The sequence below is a fragment of the Durio zibethinus genome, chromosome 23, assembly GCF_047325235.1.
Source record: "Durio zibethinus cultivar Kanyao isolate XHJ-2024 chromosome 23, ASM4732523v1, whole genome shotgun sequence".
Lineage (NCBI taxonomy): Eukaryota > Viridiplantae > Streptophyta > Magnoliopsida > Malvales > Malvaceae > Durio > Durio zibethinus.
In genome coordinates this window covers 6,358,168-6,376,126 of record NC_143184.1, presented here as the reverse complement: position 1 = coordinate 6,376,126, position 17,959 = coordinate 6,358,168, and the positions used below count along the sequence as shown (strand labels likewise).

At 33.1% G+C, this 17,959-nt stretch overlaps 2 protein-coding genes across 10 annotated transcripts; one reads left to right on the top strand and one right to left on the bottom strand.

Annotated features, from left to right (window-relative positions):
• Window positions 1-72: 72 nt before the first annotated feature.
• On the bottom strand, window positions 73-6,536 carry LOC111314363 (receptor-like serine/threonine-protein kinase ALE2). Of its 3 annotated transcripts, none has more exons than XM_022915633.2 (9): window positions 5,950-6,536; window positions 5,068-5,139; window positions 4,065-4,178; window positions 3,877-3,987; window positions 3,187-3,555; window positions 2,847-3,101; window positions 1,986-2,375; window positions 1,470-1,710; window positions 73-1,023 (listed from the first exon to the last, which is right to left on the bottom strand). In XM_022915633.2, exons 1-9 carry the CDS (start codon window positions 6,017-6,019, stop codon window positions 312-314), a joined length of 2,334 nt encoding a protein of 777 aa, XP_022771368.2. In that variant the 5' UTR covers window positions 6,020-6,536; the 3' UTR covers window positions 73-311. The 3 variants fall into 3 exon arrangements, with proteins under 3 accessions (XP_022771368.2, XP_022771369.2, XP_089608613.1); XM_022915634.2 differs by having other exon boundaries at window positions 4,065-4,175; XM_089752487.1 differs by having other exon boundaries at window positions 4,065-4,339; window positions 5,950-6,490.
• A 3,661-nt stretch (window positions 6,537-10,197) lies between these two features.
• LOC111314361 (uncharacterized) lies at window positions 10,198-17,790 on the top strand. 7 transcript variants are annotated; one of them, XM_089752096.1, is made up of 15 exons: window positions 10,198-10,637; window positions 11,349-11,507; window positions 11,655-11,771; window positions 11,865-11,949; window positions 12,877-12,985; window positions 13,085-13,152; window positions 13,291-13,416; window positions 13,495-13,588; window positions 13,673-14,344; window positions 14,444-14,567; window positions 14,863-15,063; window positions 15,153-15,213; window positions 15,892-16,005; window positions 17,098-17,211; window positions 17,322-17,790. In XM_089752096.1, the coding sequence occupies exons 1-15, from the start codon at window positions 10,567-10,569 to the stop codon at window positions 17,346-17,348; spliced, it is 2,142 nt and encodes a 713-aa protein (XP_089608222.1). In that variant the 5' UTR covers window positions 10,198-10,566; the 3' UTR covers window positions 17,349-17,790. The 7 variants fall into 7 exon arrangements, with proteins under 7 accessions (XP_089608222.1, XP_089608221.1, XP_089608223.1 ...); XM_089752097.1 differs by having other exon boundaries at window positions 10,225-10,637; window positions 14,450-14,567; XM_022915631.2 differs by having other exon boundaries at window positions 10,229-10,637; window positions 11,346-11,507; window positions 14,450-14,567.
• Window positions 17,791-17,959: the final 169 nt, after the last annotated feature.

The following is a 17,959-nucleotide window of genomic DNA, read 5'->3' as shown; positions in this document are numbered from 1 at the left end:
CAAACAGCTTACTTAGGAACTGTCCGTCGTTTCTTGCAATTTCTTGGCACATAAACAATACGGAGAAAGAAATTCAAGAACCGTAAATAAAATGTTTATAAAACAGGGAGTATTCAACTTACATCTTCATTTTTGTACGGTAATGAATCAAGGCTTCAAAAATGAGAAGCCAAGGTCGGCCCTCTGCTTCTCATCGAACATGGAAACTTCAGAATCCCCAAAAGCTAAACTACAATTGACTGCTTACCCAAATGCCCCGGCCCTTTTGAACTGTACAATTCAAAAAATAAAAATAGCTGGGAAAAGAAACCTCAAACCCAATAGGCATCACTCCAAATTCGCCTTGGAAGGAGTCCCCCGTGCTCACTCATGCTCCCTCTTAATCTATAAAAGCTTGGCTTGCTTCGGACTGTTCTCAAGGGACCTGATCTGTTACCATGTCTAATTGGTAAAGATGTTCCTCCTCCAATCAAACTTGAAGATGAAAACGGTCTGTTTTCCATCTCTTCAAGTGGGCCAGAACTATAGTCCATTGTGATAAAAGAAGATGCCTGTCCATAAGTTAAGCGGGGGGTGACCCCACCAGCATTCCACCAACTACTATCAGAAGGGACAAAATCCCCTTTAAAGTCATACTCTGGGGCAGAAGAATCCTTTTGACTACAGCTATCCCCACCAGTTTCATCGGTGTCATTGTATATCAGTTTCAGAGCCTGAACAACTTCACCCATAAAAGGTCTGCGAGTCACCTCTGGGTGAACACACATGGAAGCAATGGCTGCCACCTTAGCCATGTCATTAAAGTCATATGTTCCAGCCAAGGAAGGATCCACCAACTGTTCTACGCCATCTCTACTGGTCAGCAAAGGCCGCGCCCAAGTTACTAGATTTTCCTGTCCCTGAGGTTGGGACATATCCACAGGTTTTCTTCCAGTCAAAAGCTCAAGAAGCACAACCCCAAAACTGTAAACATCACTCTTAACAAGTAGGTGCCCAGTCATAGCATATTCGGGAGCAACATACCTGCAAATTCACAAACTTCACCTTCAATAATATTTTGAAGAGCAAATCACTCACAAGACATGGAAGTTACAAGATTTTTTGTTGTGATCACGGAAATAGCAATATTGGGGTTTGGGCCTTTGGGAGATATTTAATTTGAGGGATAGATTGAGACATGACATTTATATGGTAGAATAAAGAAATGTAAAAAACTGAAGGAGATTTCAGAAATTGATGACTGCAAAAATGACATTCAGATAAAAGGTGTTGTTAACATTATGTCATCAAGAGTTTCATGGACCAGTCCATAAAATTTGCATGAATAACTTTTAATTAATATAAACAACTAGCTAGTCCCGCTGTTCATTAAATTTGGAGGAAATGTAGTAGTATGTAATACTTTTCAAGGTAATTTTTAATGCTATCATATAATAATAATCTAGTTATTTGCATAAAAGAATAATTACCCAAAAGTTCCCATGACCCGCGTAGAAATGTGCTCGCTTCCTTCAGTTGCTTCCCTTGCTAAACCAAAATCTGAAACCTTAGGGGTGAAGTCATCTTCTAATAAAACATTACTAGCCTTAAAATCTCGGTGAATCACTCGAGGATTAGAATCTTCATGAAGATAAGCCAATCCCCTAGCTGCTCCAAGGGCAATCTTCAGCCGTGTGTCCCAATCAAGAGGTCCTTTCTTTTTGTCAACACCTAAACCATCAATAGAAGGATTATATAAATGAAACTTAGATTAAAGGTCAATCCATTTTAGTCAAACTAGAATCATAATAAAAACTTATTAGCATTGCAACATCAGGTGATCTTGGCCACATAGAAATTAACAGTACCTTTTTCTTTCTTTTCCTTTTCCATTAGTTTTTTAAGGATGATAAATTAATGTGTAGCTTTCTAAACATAATGAAAATACTAAATTGAACAAGCAATCAGTCCGATAAACAAAACAGACAAAAAAATGGAAATTATACCATGCAAGTGTGATTCCACACTTCCATTTGGAACAAGTTCATACACCAAGCAGCGTATGCGTCCTTCAATACATACACCAACAAGTTTCACAAGATTGCGGTGGTGCAATCGGCTTAGCATCTCCACTTCAGCGATAAATTCACGGTCCCCATTCTGATTATCTCTTGTAAGTAACTTAACAGCTACCTCACTTCCATCCTCCATAACACCACAGTAAACACGTCCAAATCCCCCTTCACCAAGAATCCTCTTTGAACTGAACTTGTCTGTCGCCTTCTCAATATCAACAAATGCAAAAGTTTTAACTGAGAGAGTACAAGAAGCCATGGTGGACATGAGTGACATTGATGCAGAGCTTGCCATACTGCTTGACAAGATAGAACCAATGCCTGCATTAACATGAAGTCAGATCATCATATATTCCAACTTAACAGGCATCAGAATAGTTCATACAGACAACAAGGAAATATTACTAGATTAAGTCCTTGCATTAAAGTTAACCAACATATATAATAAACTACAGTAAAAACATGAGGCTTTGTAAAATGTGCCTCATAAAGATCAAATGTACAAGCACAATAAAGGATGGAAGAAAAAAAAGAAAGTTCCAGCAATACGATATAACTTTTATGTTCACTTTTGCATATATCCAAACTTCAGAGCTATTGCTTAAGCTTAAAGAGCAATTAACCATTAAGATTCAATTGTTGCAGTAACTGAAAATACATAAGACATGTCAGCTGAGGGTTGTGTGTGTGCCAAAACAGCAATAGTGAAAACCAGTTACCAGCATCGCATTACATTCCAATTCCATGTAACATATCCTAAATATCAAACATAAAGCTCACTTGCAAACCTACCAGATCTTTTGTTTATGGAGAAAGGAAACGCCGGACCAACTGCATTGGATGGTCTTCCAACCTTCCTCCATTTTATAAGGACTGAGATTGCTCCAGCTAAAACCAATAAGAGGACAAAAGCAGATAAAACAATAATGGCAATGATCCTGATGTTCATCTTTTGGTTCTTGTTAACAAAATTAGCTGTGATTGGGAGATCTCCAGCACTTCCAGTTGGACCACTCCCCAAACCATATGGTGGTGAAGCAGGAATTCCTGATAAAATGTTTTTCAAATCATAACCATGACAATAAAACAAAATAGTATGGCATTAAGTTATTTAAAAAACAGAGATACCTACCTGGATAACTGATGGATACCACCTCATATGTTCCAAAAAGAGTAGAATTTAGAGACACTCTTTTATGCAAAAGTCGGTCATATGTAAGTATTGCTGTTGTATTATCAAACTTCTCTCCAAGTGGAACCAAGTTAATCTCCACCAACGTTCTCCCTTGATTTTTAGTATCTGCAGTCGCACCCATTATTTTCACTTGACTTTGTTGCAAATATATGCCCGCAGCAACCTCAATCTCTAGCTCATTCATCACAGGGAAAACAGCATAAGGAGCTACAGTTAGAAGAAGTTTGACTTTCATAGGGAACACACAACCACAAGGTGAACCAAAAGGGGTTGCAGTAAGTGGCTCCATGCAAATTTGATCGCAACCTGACAAAGTTTTATAATCAAAACCACAAAGTAGCAAAAGTGGCATTTAAAGTATTTTAAACAAAGTAAAAATACAAGCAAGTGATGCCAAGTGATCTGGTAGACACAATTTCTGACTAATTGATTATTCAAACATGCTCCATTAAGTGAAAGAACACATTCAACCCCTCCATAATCCCCAGGACTAAAAAAAAGTTTTGTAGGCCCCTCAATTAAGTTTAAAGTTTAAACAATAACTTCTTTTTTTTTTTGGCCAAAAAAGAAACCAAGGCTATGCAGGTCATCTCCTCTAGACATTGCTTAAGGCCCATAGCAAGTTACCTAGCTCTGAAGGTGATGGAGCAGCTGCTTGAGGTTTAACATGATGCTGACGATGGTGACCACCATGATGATGTCTGGGCACCACATGGCTACTATGGCGAGCAACAGGAACTGCAATGCAAGAGATTTCAGCCATACAGCAGCATTAATGTAGTGGCAAGGTGTTGGTAACGGATTGCAATAAGTACCTCGATGGTTAGGAGAAGGTGCAGGTGCAGTGGTTGGTCCAAAAGAAGGATTAACATGTTCCTGGGATGATCTTGGTTGAGAAAATAATACACGCATTGAAATAAACCTAGCTGCTATGAGTCGAGCAACCTTATTAGTAATCCATGTGCAAGAGCAATAACGCACAGTAATGAAAAGAAGTTAGAATGACTTTAAAAGTCATCCGATAACCTATCCCAAACACCTATAGCAAATAGGTAAATATGAACAAGTTGACCTTGTACTCTTTTGTCTTCTGCACATCATGAATCATAATGGGTTATGCATCAAAACAACCAAATGGAGGATCAAGATACAATTTGATAACATTGACTTAAGAAAGACAGGAATTAGGCAAAAAGATTCCACTTAAGCTTTCTAACAATTATAGGCACTGAGAGGAGAGAAACAGGTAGCAAAAATGCACAAGAAGAGCCCATCTGATAACTAACATGCAATTTATGAATAGACAGGTAAGGATTCCTATTCTAAAAAGAATATGCAAAGATCTTTATGAGATCATTTTTTAGCTAAAACAATTGGTGGGCAGAAGAACATATACAACTGTATAACAGAAATTACAAACTTGTCAAAAAGGACAACAAATGTTGAGCTGGGATGTGCCAATCCATCAACTAGAAGTAGACATCAAATGCCTCTTTAAATATTTCGGTCATTTGTTGCACTTCCAAGTAATGATTACAAAGAAGCATGGCTCAGAGCAAGTTCAGTGGATTAAGGCATAGTCAATAAGGCTTTTCAGGAGATGGATTGGTGATAGCTTAGGCCACAGAAAAACATAAGTTACTCTAAAATTATTTTTCTTCAAAGATATTCAGTACATATTCTTCATGGATACTACATCAACCTCTACCTATTTGGCCATAAATAATAAGATCTTTGAAGTCTAGACAGGAGATGAAATCAAAAGAAGAATTTTATTCAACTGCATTAACATTTAAAAATAAATAAATAAATCATTACCATGGTCAACTATTGTTTCCATTGCAGACAACTGGTGCGATGGTTGTAAAGGAGACAAGAATATTTGCAACCCTGAAAATAAAAATAAAATAAAATGGCAGTGATGTTAATCTTCCTTCATGAACCATAGTTATTGTAATCATTCTAGTGATACGTGTCCGTGCCTGAATTTGAATACATCACATAACAACTGTATGTTACAACAAAATAGATAATTATGACAATGATTTCAACAGTTCCAAGAGTAACTGATTTCCAGCATTTACTCAAAAAGGATATACCCAAAAGAAATGCTACAAACGTACTTTCATAAGATATTTAAGGCTCATACTTCCTTTTAAGGAGCACCCATGACAAATTGAAAGTCATATAAAAATAAAACATAACATCAGCTCACTCAACCACAACTTTTTCAGTAAACCAGCAGAAAACTAACACGGAACTGCATATTCCTCAAAGGGCTAAAATTACTAATCAATTATCAGACATCTTTTTCCAAATTCCCGATTCTTTTCAAAATACAATATGGAAAAAGAAAACAGAAGACTAAACAATTACTCAAAATGCAAAGCCTTCTTTTCATTTTTTTTCACAGTTTTCTTTTCTCCATTCTTGGTTTTGGCAAAGGTCAGAGAGCAAACTAATGGGAGAACTTTATAGTTGAAAAATTAAGTAGACACAAGAGAGCCAATCAGCACAAAACCAAAGTCTACTTGGCTTAACAAAGCATGTTGACTTCTTCTTTATTTCCAAATAAAATTGAAAGCTAACTCGAACTGGATTTTACTCCACTTTCCTCTCCTTTCTACTATTTTCTCAGAAACCAAGCAGATGAAAAATAAATAATTAAAGAAAAGAGTAAGTATCCAAAAAGAGTGATACCTAAACAAGAACATGAGAGAAAGCTGAGTAAGTAAACAAGAAGCAAATGGAGCAGAGTCAAAGCAGTCATCTTCTCTCGCCAAACCAGAGTCCACAACAACCATCGTCAGAAAGAGATACCAACTCGAACCACGCAAGCCTCGTCGAAGTGCCACTGAAGAGTCCTAAGGTTCCGGTGGACCATTCGCCGCCGGCCAAACTCTCCGTCGCATTCTCCGAGCGAAACAACACACCTTATAACCAAACAAAACTAAAGCTACACTGCTCCGCCACCAAGCGGCAAAAAAAAAAAAGGAACGGAAAAAACCCTAGGAGAGAGAAGGTATAGACAATGCGACTCGGCGGGATTGTAGATCCATGAAACGCGGCAAAGATCTACCGCAACAATGCAGAGAAAAGAGTTTTTTTTTTCCTTTCTTTTTTTTTAGTGGAAAAGGGAAAAGGGGATCTACCGAGGAGAGTGAGGAGATGAGAAAAAGAGACACACCCTTGGAATAAGAGTAGAAATTGAGAGAGTTGAGAGAGAGACTGGGAGTGGGGGTGGGGGAGGGGGCAGGTGGGGGGAGGTGCTTTTTTGCTGTAGTGTTGCTACGGCAAAGCAAAAACTGCTTTGTGAAATTGATGGTGTCTGCTACGCGCTTTTTTTCAAGCGCGTCGGTATAACACACCGACGAAAACGACAAACCTAGGAGCCGTTTGTTGCCGTCACTTGCAAACTGTTTTTCTGTTTTAGAAAATCCCAAAAAAATTTTTTTTTCAATTCTTTCCGTGGCGGTATTTTTTATTTTGAATATGGGACTATCAATGATGCCGTTTATAACCTTCTACACAAACATATTCTTGGTAACTTAAAAGATAATTTTGATAATTTATATATAATTGTAATAATCATTCCACAATTCTGTTAATCTTTTATAAATTTTGATAACTTTATATACAATTTTATAATTTTTATATAATTTTGATAATTTTTTATAAAATTATAATAATTTGTTTATATATTTTGATTTTATAATCTCTTATATAAAATTTAGCAATCTTTAGTAGAAGTTTATAACACTTGATAAAATTTTGATAATTTTTAATATAATCGGTAAATTTTGATACAATTTTGATAAAATTTGATATAATTTTAGTAATTTATGATATAATTTTGATATATTTATAAATTTTTTATAAATTTTATAGAATGTTGATAACCTTAGATAATTTTGATAATTATTAATACAATTTTGATAAGCTATAAAATAATTTTAATAATTTTTTATGTAATTTTTTAATATTTGATATATTCTAATGACATTTGTTAGAAATTTGATAAACTTTTGTTAAAATTTTGGTAATCTTAATAATTTTTAATACTATTTTGGTAACTTATAATAAATTTTTTGTAATTATTTACACACTTTATTCCGGTAACTTACAATAAAATTTTTGAAATTATTTATACACATTTAGCAACCTTTGATAAAATTATCACAACCTTTATATAATTTTGATAATTTTCAATAGAATTTGGATAATTTATAATATAATTTTAGAAACTTTCGATATATTTTCTTATAATCTTTCATATAATTTTAATTTTGATAATTTTTAATATAATTTTAATTATAATAATTATGGTTATAAACGAATCAAATATGAACGAATGAAGGAAATATTTATAAATTTTTTTATTTATTTCAAAATATTCAAGCTCGATTCATATTTTGCAAGAAATTTATTTTATTTATTTGAGTTTGATTCAATTAAATAGTAGGATATTCACGTTTGATTCATACTCAGTTCGATTAAATTAAATGAGCTCATTCATAGACATTAAACAAATATGCTTATGAAGATATATAAACGAATATAGACAATAAAAAAATATATAACAAAATTAATTTAAACAAGTAAATCATAAATAAACATAAATGAATCAAAACGAATATAAAAGAATTTTAAAATAAAATTAGATTAAACGATAAAATTAGAATTTTGTTATTAATATTACAAATAATAAATAAATAAATAAATAATTTTTAAACGAATTTTAAATAAATTTATTTACGAATATAAATGAATCAAATATATCTCTACTCATATTTTAAATAAATGAATCTGTTCATAAACAATATATATATATATAACAAAATGAATTTAAGCAAGTAAATCATAAATAAACATAAATGAATCAAAACGAATATAAAAGAATTTTAAAATAAAATTATGGTAAAAGATAAAATTAGAATTTTATTATTAATATTACAAATGAATAATAAACAAATAATAAATAAACAATTTTAAATAAATTTATTCACGAATATAAATTAACCAAATATATATCTACTCGTATTTAGTTCGTTTAATAAACAAACATAAAAATATTATTCAATATCGTTAGTTAAGTTTAATAAATAAATATAAATAAAATAATACTATTCATAAACAGTTATCAAAACTCTATTTGTTTATCAAAAACTCTATTTATTTATCCTCCATGATAACCTTTAATATAAGTTGGTAATCTTTATTAGAAGTTTTAATAATATATGATAAAATTTTGGTAAACTTTAATATTATTTTAATGGCTAATGATAAATTTTTTGAAATATTTGATAAAATTTTAATAACTTTAATATAATTTTGATAATATGTAATTAAAAATTGGTAATCATAGATGCAATTTTAATAACCTACAATATAGTTTTGGTAAATTTTATATAATTTATATTTTCAAAACTTTTCATATATTTTAATAACCTTTGATATTTTAGTAACTTGAGAATAAAATAAGGGATTGTAAGTGCTATGGTTGAATCACAAATTTATTGAATGTCACATATTAATGGTGGTTAACATTTCAAATAATCTCGACAATCTTTGATAATATTTTATTAATTTTTTGTATAATTTTGATAATCATTGATATAATTTTGATAATATTTAAAATTTTAATAAATTGACATAATTTTGGTAATATGTAATACAATTATGATCATTTATGATATAATTTTGATAACCTTTTAATACAATTTGGTGATCATAAATAAATTTTTAATAACTTTATAAGTTTTTTGTTTAAAACCTTTCTTATAATTTGGAAACATTTGTTAAATTTTGGATAACATTTGATAAAATTTTGATAACTTTTGATATTATTTTGATAACCATAATGATATAATTTTAATAACTTTTGACAAAAATTTTAATAACTTTTGACAAAAATTTCAATAATTATTGATATAATTTCAGTAACCTTTAATACAATTTAAAAAATTTATGATATAATTTTAATAATCATTCATATAATTGTGATAACATTTAAAAGAATTTTAGAAAATTTAAATATAATTTTGGCAAACTTTAATGCCAATTTGATAAATTTTAATATAATTTTAATTTTTATAAAATTTGATATAATTTTGATTGCTATAGCTTTTGAAATAATTTGATAAAATTGGATATAATTTTGATAAAATTTATGGCAGTTTTATAACTTTGATATAATTTAATAACTTTTTGTATAATTTTATTTTGTTATTTTTTTCATATTTTTTGTTTTTTATTTGAGTATGTAAGCTTGCTAATCCAGTAAGAAAACCTCTATATATTGTAAAGAAAAAAATATTTTATCCATGATTAATAAAGATTTTGAACTCCATGCCACAACGCTAAGGAAAATGACAAATACTGCTGTAAAGTATATTAAAAACAAATATGTTAATAATATATACTTATATACAGAATAGTATAACTTGTTATTGCTCTCAATATTTTATTTTCCGTGGAATATTAAATATATTTTTTATAAGTAGGGATTTATTTTCTGATCTTTTAGAACTTAAACTGCTTCATCCTAATGCAATAAAAAGTTATTAATAAATATTTTTTGAATATTGATTAAGATTAATAAAATATAATTTATAAAAATGTTATTGTATTAAATATTATAGTTAATATTTAATGTTATAAATTTAATTGATCAGAATTAGTAGTTTATTCCCAAGAAAGGCAGATCCGCCACGCGCCTATGAGTGTTAACGCTGGCCTGATCGGATAAGAAGCTGACTCCGGACCTCGTCAACTGTGGAAAGCAATGGACGTGAAAAAGATATTGTCGGTAAAACGGTAAAATAAAAACACAAATTACCTTGATTAAATCGATTAAGATAATTTTTTTCGACGAAAAACTATTAAATTTGAATATCGTCTCAAATGTATTATTTATAATTATTTATTTTAAATTATTAATTATGATATATATTATCATGAAGTACTGAATAATTTAACTACCCCGATTTTTAGCTCAAAGAAAGCGAAGGGTATGAAATTTCATACATTGATTTTACCTCCGATAGACTCATTTCTTACTCCCTCCCTTTGTATGTCTTGAGCTTTCTCTTTCTTTTCCTCTTTAGGTTTTGTCACCCTTTCCTTAAAAAAAGAAAAAAAAGAAAAAAGAGAAAGAGCAGCGAAAGGAAGAAAAGAGAGATCAAGTCCTTCGTTTCCAACGAGATCTCGAAAGAGAAAAGTAGAAACGAGAATTCTCCTGCCAATCCGAAGTCCAACCACCTTTAAATTACTAGAATTAATTTTCAATTATGCCTAGATTGTTATGAATTGTTGAAAATGACGGGACATCCTTGGCGGCACGATCAAGCCTCCCTTCAATCTCAACCCTCCAGTAATTGCAATCGCAGGTCACAATTGAAACAGAATTTATAATTTAGAATTTAGATTTTTGAATTTTGAATTTTGAATTTTATCTTTTCATATTATTTTTTCGCGTTTCTGTTGTTCTGGATCACTAAGAAGGTTTAGGATTCTAGATTTTGGTTTTTGCTGAATGTTGTTCCGTAGCTTGAATTGATCTATTTATGCATCACGTGTTTTGTAGATTTCTTGTTTAGACATTACCTCATGACTACTATATAGTGGTAGTAGCTTTGTTAATCTGTTCAATTATTATGAAATCTAACTACATTAAGCTGGTTGTTGTTGAAATTTTATGTTTTCTTATCAATTTACTTTATTTTTTAATGCTCAATTGCTTTTTTATGTATTTTAAATTTAAGTGTTCAGCTGATTGGGGTAACCTTTGATTGAAAGTGATAATCAAGCTTCATTGAATCAAATTTTAAGTTAGTGTCTTTTTTGGAAAATATTTAATTTATCTACATTTTTCACTTGTCACATTTGATCTGTTTTAGTTTCATGTGGATTTGTTAACGTGCAATTCTTATTTTCTGAGTTGTGTCCGTGGAACTACTGTTTGGTGAGGACTTAAGACATATTTCTTTAAACTTACTATGGTAATCATGAAGCTTATCAGTTTTTAGGTTGTCGTTTATTTGATTCTCTTGCATATAATTCAGTTCTATTTATTTTAATTTATTTTTCCTTTTCAGCAGCAAAAATGTCGTACATCTGTTAGAGAAGAGGGAAGTCTCTCATAGAACAAAATATGTGCCAAAAAGGGGGTGGGGAAAAGCATGTAAACAGAATTCTGATTCTTCATCTGGGCCTAATGGTGAACCTATTAGAGATGCCAGAAGTGGCCTTGTGTCATGGTACTTACACTCTTCAACTGTATTTGTTTTATTTTTATTTTTCATTTCTTGTAAGAGGATTGCATATATTTTTTAAAATCAGTTTTCTGTTTTTCTTTAATTCAGATGAGCCATCAAATAATTTTTTTCATATTTTTTCCTTTACAGGGCTGAGCAAGCATCTTTGCAGCGTTTATCAGGCAAGTATTGTGCTCTCGTGCCTCCTCCAAGGTCAACGATTGCAGCAGCATTTAGTCATGATGGAAGAACACTTGCTTCAACCCAGTAAGTTGTACTTGTGTGACTGTTCTTTTTTTTTCTCACCAGAGTTCATGGCTTGCCTTGTTTTAGATATTTACTTGGTCTTGTTACTTGTAGTGGTGATCACACTGTGAAGATTATTGATTATGAAATGGGAAAATGCTTAAAGGTGTTGAGCGGTCATCGGAGGACACCTTGGGTGGTGAGTACTTTTGACTTATTGTGCAAGTTAGTACTTGGTAATCCCACTTTATTGTTCTACAACGTAACTTTATTGGTAGATAATTTTTGTGGTTCTTCTTATGGTAATCCTTACTGAAAATTGATATTTCTATAAGACAATTTGAATGTAACTTTATTGGTTGATAATTTTTGTGGTTCTTATGGTAATCCTTACTGAAAATTGATATTCCTATAAGACAATTTGTTAAAAATCCTTGTTGTTTTGTAAAGGCCAAGAGAACACCATAAGTGATATGTTACCAACTTCCTATTCCCGTCTCCTTAATAGTCTGGGAGCTTTCATCACGGATAGGTGGTTGAAGGCCTCTGGAGGCCTTTATTCCTGATGACATCTGGGGTGCTATTAGGTCTAAGGTTTAAGTGTTTAAGTTTGTACTTGAAAACCACTTAGCTTGATTTAGAGCTGGAGGCTAGATGTAAGCTTAGGTCTCCCTACTCTTGCTCATGGTATATAGGTAAATTTAAAGCAATGTTAGTTTTTTCTGGCCAATAAAGCAATGTTAGTTTGGTATGTAGTTTATGCAAGTTATTATATGTTAATAGAAACACAAGAATTTTATATCTCCCATGTATAAATTCTAATGGAGTTTTTACAGGTTAGATTCTACCCAATGCATGACATCTGGTGTGCTGTTAGGTCTAAGGATTAAGTGTTTAAGTTTGTACTTGAAAACTACTTAGCTTGATTTAGAGCTGGAAGCTAGATGTGAGCTTAGGTCTCCCTACTCTTGCTCATGGTATATAGGTAAATTTAAAGCAATGTTAGTTTTCTTTGGCCAATAAAGCAACTTTAGTTTAGTATGTAGTTTATGCAAGTTATTATATGTTAGTAGAAGCACAAGAATTATATATCTCCCATGTATAAATTCTAATGGAGTTTTTACAGGTTAGATTCCACCCAATGCTTCCAAGAATTCTTGCAAGTGGGAGCTTGGATCATGAAGTTCGTTTGTGGGATGCAAAGACAGCTGAGTGTATCAGATCTCACAATTTCTGTACCTTCACTCTAACCCCCCTTTTTTTTTTGTGATTTTGAAGTATTGCTCTTATACTTATGATTTAAGCATGTGTTCTTGCCCCTTTCACTCTTGCAGATCGTCCAATTGCTTCCCTTGCTTTTCATGCTGAAGGGGAACTTCTTGCAGTAGCATGTGGTCACAAGGTGTTGAATGCTGCCTAGGAACTTGTCATATAATTTTTTTATGCTTGGAATTCTTATCTCCATTTGCGTTATATCCTTAAGCTTGGGAAGCATGATTTTGTGGATCTCATAGCATTTACATTTTGAATCATGTTCCAGTTGTACATATGGCACTACAACAAGAAAGGAGAGGGCTCCTCACCAGCCATTACATTGAAGACAAGACGATCTCTCCGAGCTGTACACTTTCATCCGCATGCTGCTCCATTTCTCTTGACTGCCGAGGTGAATTCTATAATGGGGGTTTTTGTTGATTATTTTTTTCTTCTATCATATGAATTACATTATTGGACTGATATGCAGGTCAATGATCTTGCCTCTTCCGATTCTTCAATGACGCGGGCGACATCACAGGGTTACTTCCATTATCCTCCTCCTGCAATTTTTATGACGAGTGGTAATTCTAGTGATCATGTTGGTTTTTCAGCTAATCCTTGTCTTATGTTATTGCCTTGCATGATTGTGCCTTCATTTTCCATAGATGATTCGAGAATGGATTTGCAATATGTCAGTAGGCTTGTTGGTTCAACTGGTGTGCAAGTTGGGCCGTCTTCTTCAATGCAATTTCAAACAGATGCAACTATGGGTGAACAATATCACAGTACAGAATCTCCCATGGTGACATTTCCTGCAACTCCTTCTGGCTTTTATCCTGGCATAGAAGATCCTATAAATAGTTCAGTTGCTTTTAGGATGGAAAGTAGTGCTGCTGAACCCTCAATGGATGCTATGGACACTGATGAAATTCAGCCTGAAAGGGAAAGCAGGGAAGCAAACTCTACTAACCTCGATCCTTATAGTAGTGCATTTAGGGGAGTGCCTAGACATGTTTCTAGCCGACAAGATGCCAGGGAATTTGGACAACTTCAGCAGTTTTTACCCTTTGGTGCAATTTGTTGGGAGCTGCCTTTTCTGCAAGGGTGGTTAATGGGTCAACAAACTGTTCTTCCCTCTATGCATCCTCATGGTGGTATTAGTCGTGAAATTTTAGCTCAATACATGGGTTCTTCCTCAACATTACAGCCATTGATTGATAATATAGAGGCTGCAGCATCTTCTTTGGGAATGCCTTACCACATTAGCCCATCTGGGGTTTCTGGAAGAACTGGATTGCTAAATGTTTCTCGATCTCGCTTCTCAGTTTCTGGATCTGGTGAAGTTTCTGTGCCTAGCAATTCTGTGTATGATGGTACTGATGCTCAACCAATTATAAGTAGAATCCAATCTGAACTTGCCACATCAATTGCTGTAGCTGCAGCTGCAGAGTTGCCTTGCACGGTGAAGCTTAGGGTGTGGTCATATGATATAAATAATCCTTGTGAACCACTAAATGCTGACAAATGCCGCTTAACCATACCACATGCTGTCCTTTGTAGGTAAATGTCGTGATATTTGTTCTAATGGTTTGATGCTCATAAATTTGTCAGCATAATATTAAAAACTGCCCTGTCTATTAAAGATATTTTATCTAGCATGGTGGTATGCATTCATCTCTTGGACAATCTCTTTAAACATGAACTATTGATGTTAATTTTTATCTTTTCAAATTTTGTTTCTACATATAAAAACTTGCCTTTGTCAAGTTCGTGGTTGGCCTCTAATAACTATATTTTGTTAGCATGTCATCATGTTTATATTATGGCATTTCCTGGCTGCATTATGTGTTTGCAGTGAAATGGGTGCTCATTTTTCACCTTGTGGGAAATTCTTAGCTGCTTGTGTTGCTTGTGTGCTTCCTCATATGGAAGCTGATCCTGGATTACAGGCATTAGTCCATCAAGATGGTGGGGCTGCAACGTCCCCAACTCGACACCCAATCTCAGCACACCAAGTTGTATATGAGCTTCGGATATATTCTCTTGAGAAGGCAACGTAAAGTTCATTCCCTTTACGCACTTGTGCACAATTTATTTTAGTTATATTTGGTGGGTGATTATCTTATCCATGTGATGTTCATACAGCTTTGGGTCGGTGCTTGTTTCACGAGCAATTAGAGCTGCTCATTGTTTGACATCAATCCAGGTTAGTTTCTTTTAATTGATAATTTGAAAACTTGCATTCTAGTGGGATTTTCTGCTACAGAAGCTATTACTACTGAATGCTTAGCCAAAAAGGGTCTTCACAGTGGAATATCCCCTTGATCCCCAACTCCAACCAACAGATAAAACTTCTCATGGATTTAAAATGTTTTTTCCTTGTTATTTTGGTATTAAAGCTCTTTTTGCCTGTTTATTTTGAGTTCTTGAGCCTTTTTTATTTATTGAAAAGCATAATTTACTTTATTTTTTTACCAATTGTTTCCTTCTGCGAGAGGGGGAAGGAGGGCGGGGGATGCTTAAAGCTGATCCCATTGTTGTACCATGTTACAAAGTTAGTTATGACTAGACCAGCAATGTCATTGGCAACATGATTTGGCTGTTGGAGCTTGGCCTTTTGTTTGTTCCGACCTTTTTTTGGATATTTGATGATATACTGTGTCTTTAGGATTTCGATATTGGCCTGTAACTTCGTTCAGAATGTGATTTATATGTTTAAATATTGAATTTGCTTAATTTAGTTTCTTTAAGTGCTCATGGCTAAATTTCTTCTATGCTATTTGTACAAATGCCTAGAATTTGAGGAAGTATATTGTATCTAGAATAATAGCAGAAAATTGTACTACTTTGGTTCTAATTTATGCATCTAATACTATGCATGCAGTTCTCACCTACTTCTGAGCACATATTACTTGCCTATGGTCGGCGTCATGGTTCTCTTCTTAAAAGCATTGTCATTGATGGGAAAACAACATCACCCATATACACAGTACTGGAGGTAGAAGTTCAAATTAAATTATTTTATATTTTCTGCATGTTATGAATGTATCTTTCTTCCTCTGCCAATAGTTTTCTCCTCTTCCATCTTTCGATTTGCAATTTATTTATTGATAGATTCTGTTTGAGTTTGCTGTAAGAAATAAGAAAGTGTGGAAAGCTTAGTTGTAAATGGTTACTTATGTTTCAAGCAATGTTAGGATTTCTCATATCGGCTTTGTCCAAATTTCCATTTATTTTGATTATTGAGATGTTAGTTGACTAAAATAGTATGATTCGTACATTTTTTTAAAGATTTGTGAATCTTAAATCATTTTTTGGTCCTGTTTCTGTTTAAGACCCTACTGTTGAGTTGAGCTGAAATGTGCAATTTATTTCTAGGAGAAGGGATCTCAAAACTAAATTTAGAGTTACAAAAAATGGGTTATTTTTTAGATTATAATTTTGTATGTATGACATGGTAATTCTTATAGTCTGATGTAGTATTAACTTCAACTGTTTAGGTATGGAACCATATCACAATTCTACAGTTACAGGATTTCAACTAGTCGTGGATGTGGGTCCCATGTGGGCCTACACTATGGTTGGTCAAGCCCATTTATTTATGCAATTATTTTTTGGGAGTATGCTCCATATGGACACCAACTTCCAATACACAAGATTTTTGTTTTTGCCGTCAATGCACATCTTCTATCTCATTACGTAGGTTAAACCAAGACTTGTTTTCTCACCTTTACTTTTCATTCCAAGTTTTTTGAAACACAGACCCTGTTTGGCTTGATCTAAGTTCGAATAAATTTTGATCAATTTTCTGTGGTTAAGTTTTCAGTTGGTGTAAACCAATCTGCATGTATTTTATCTGGTTAAAACAGTTCTGCTGGAGTTGATGTCATTTTACTCAATTAGACCATAAGTGACAATTTGTTATGATAGAGAGGGGAGGAGTTGTTGCGTGTAGGTTTGGATTATGTGTTTTATCTTACACATGGTTCCCACTTATACTGCCAACTGGAATGCTTCTTGAAATACCTTTCTTACTTTGAAGTTACTGTGTTGGACATCTGGCATAATAGTCTGTTCTTTTGTCCTTTAGGTGTATAGAGTTTCTGATATGGAACTCGTGAGAGTACTTCCGAGTGCAGAGGATGAGGTAAATGTTGCATGCTTTCATCCTTTTGCTGGAGGAGGTCTAGTGTATGGAACCAAGGTCAGTACCTTATTTATCTTAGAATCGATGTTTTAATTGCCTATATTCTTGAACCGCAAACCTAATAACATCTTTAATTCGGGAACAACGGTTGCTATTAAATGCTGCAGGAAGGGAGACTGAGAGTTCTTCAGTAGGATGGTGCAGCTCACCAAATTACTAATCTGAAGAAAACATGGCTGAGGTTGAATAGCAAGGTGCAGATTGCAAGTGCAGAAATTTGCTTTAGGAAGCTAGAATTAGCGATCTCCCTTTCATACATGATCTGTACAGACAAGCTCGAAGACGGATTTACAATTGGGTTGAGGCAATTGGGGGGGCAGCTGACCTCACTGAAATCCTAAAAGAAAATACCTTTTGGTGGTGATGCGTTACTGCTACATGATTTTGCTCTCACTGAAGTTCATTTTAGTACTCACTTTAAATTTGATTGGTGTTATTATATTACATAACTAGTAAAACTTTTTTACGAAAAATTTAAATTTTCATGAATTTTTAAATATTTGTGAAACCTAGTCTCAGTTATGCTTTAACATGGTGTAACAATATGGTATTTGGAATTAAGGTGCAGTTCTTTCATGATCAGTAGCCATAGATAGATCAAAGCGTGGCTTCTGCCCGCTAGCTTGATTTAAGAACTAGACGATGTTATTCAGTGAAAATGGTGGGTGATTGAGAATATTTGTCATCGAAATAATTCAACAAAAATATTTGATAATTTGAAATTTTATTTACATTCTCTCTTCTG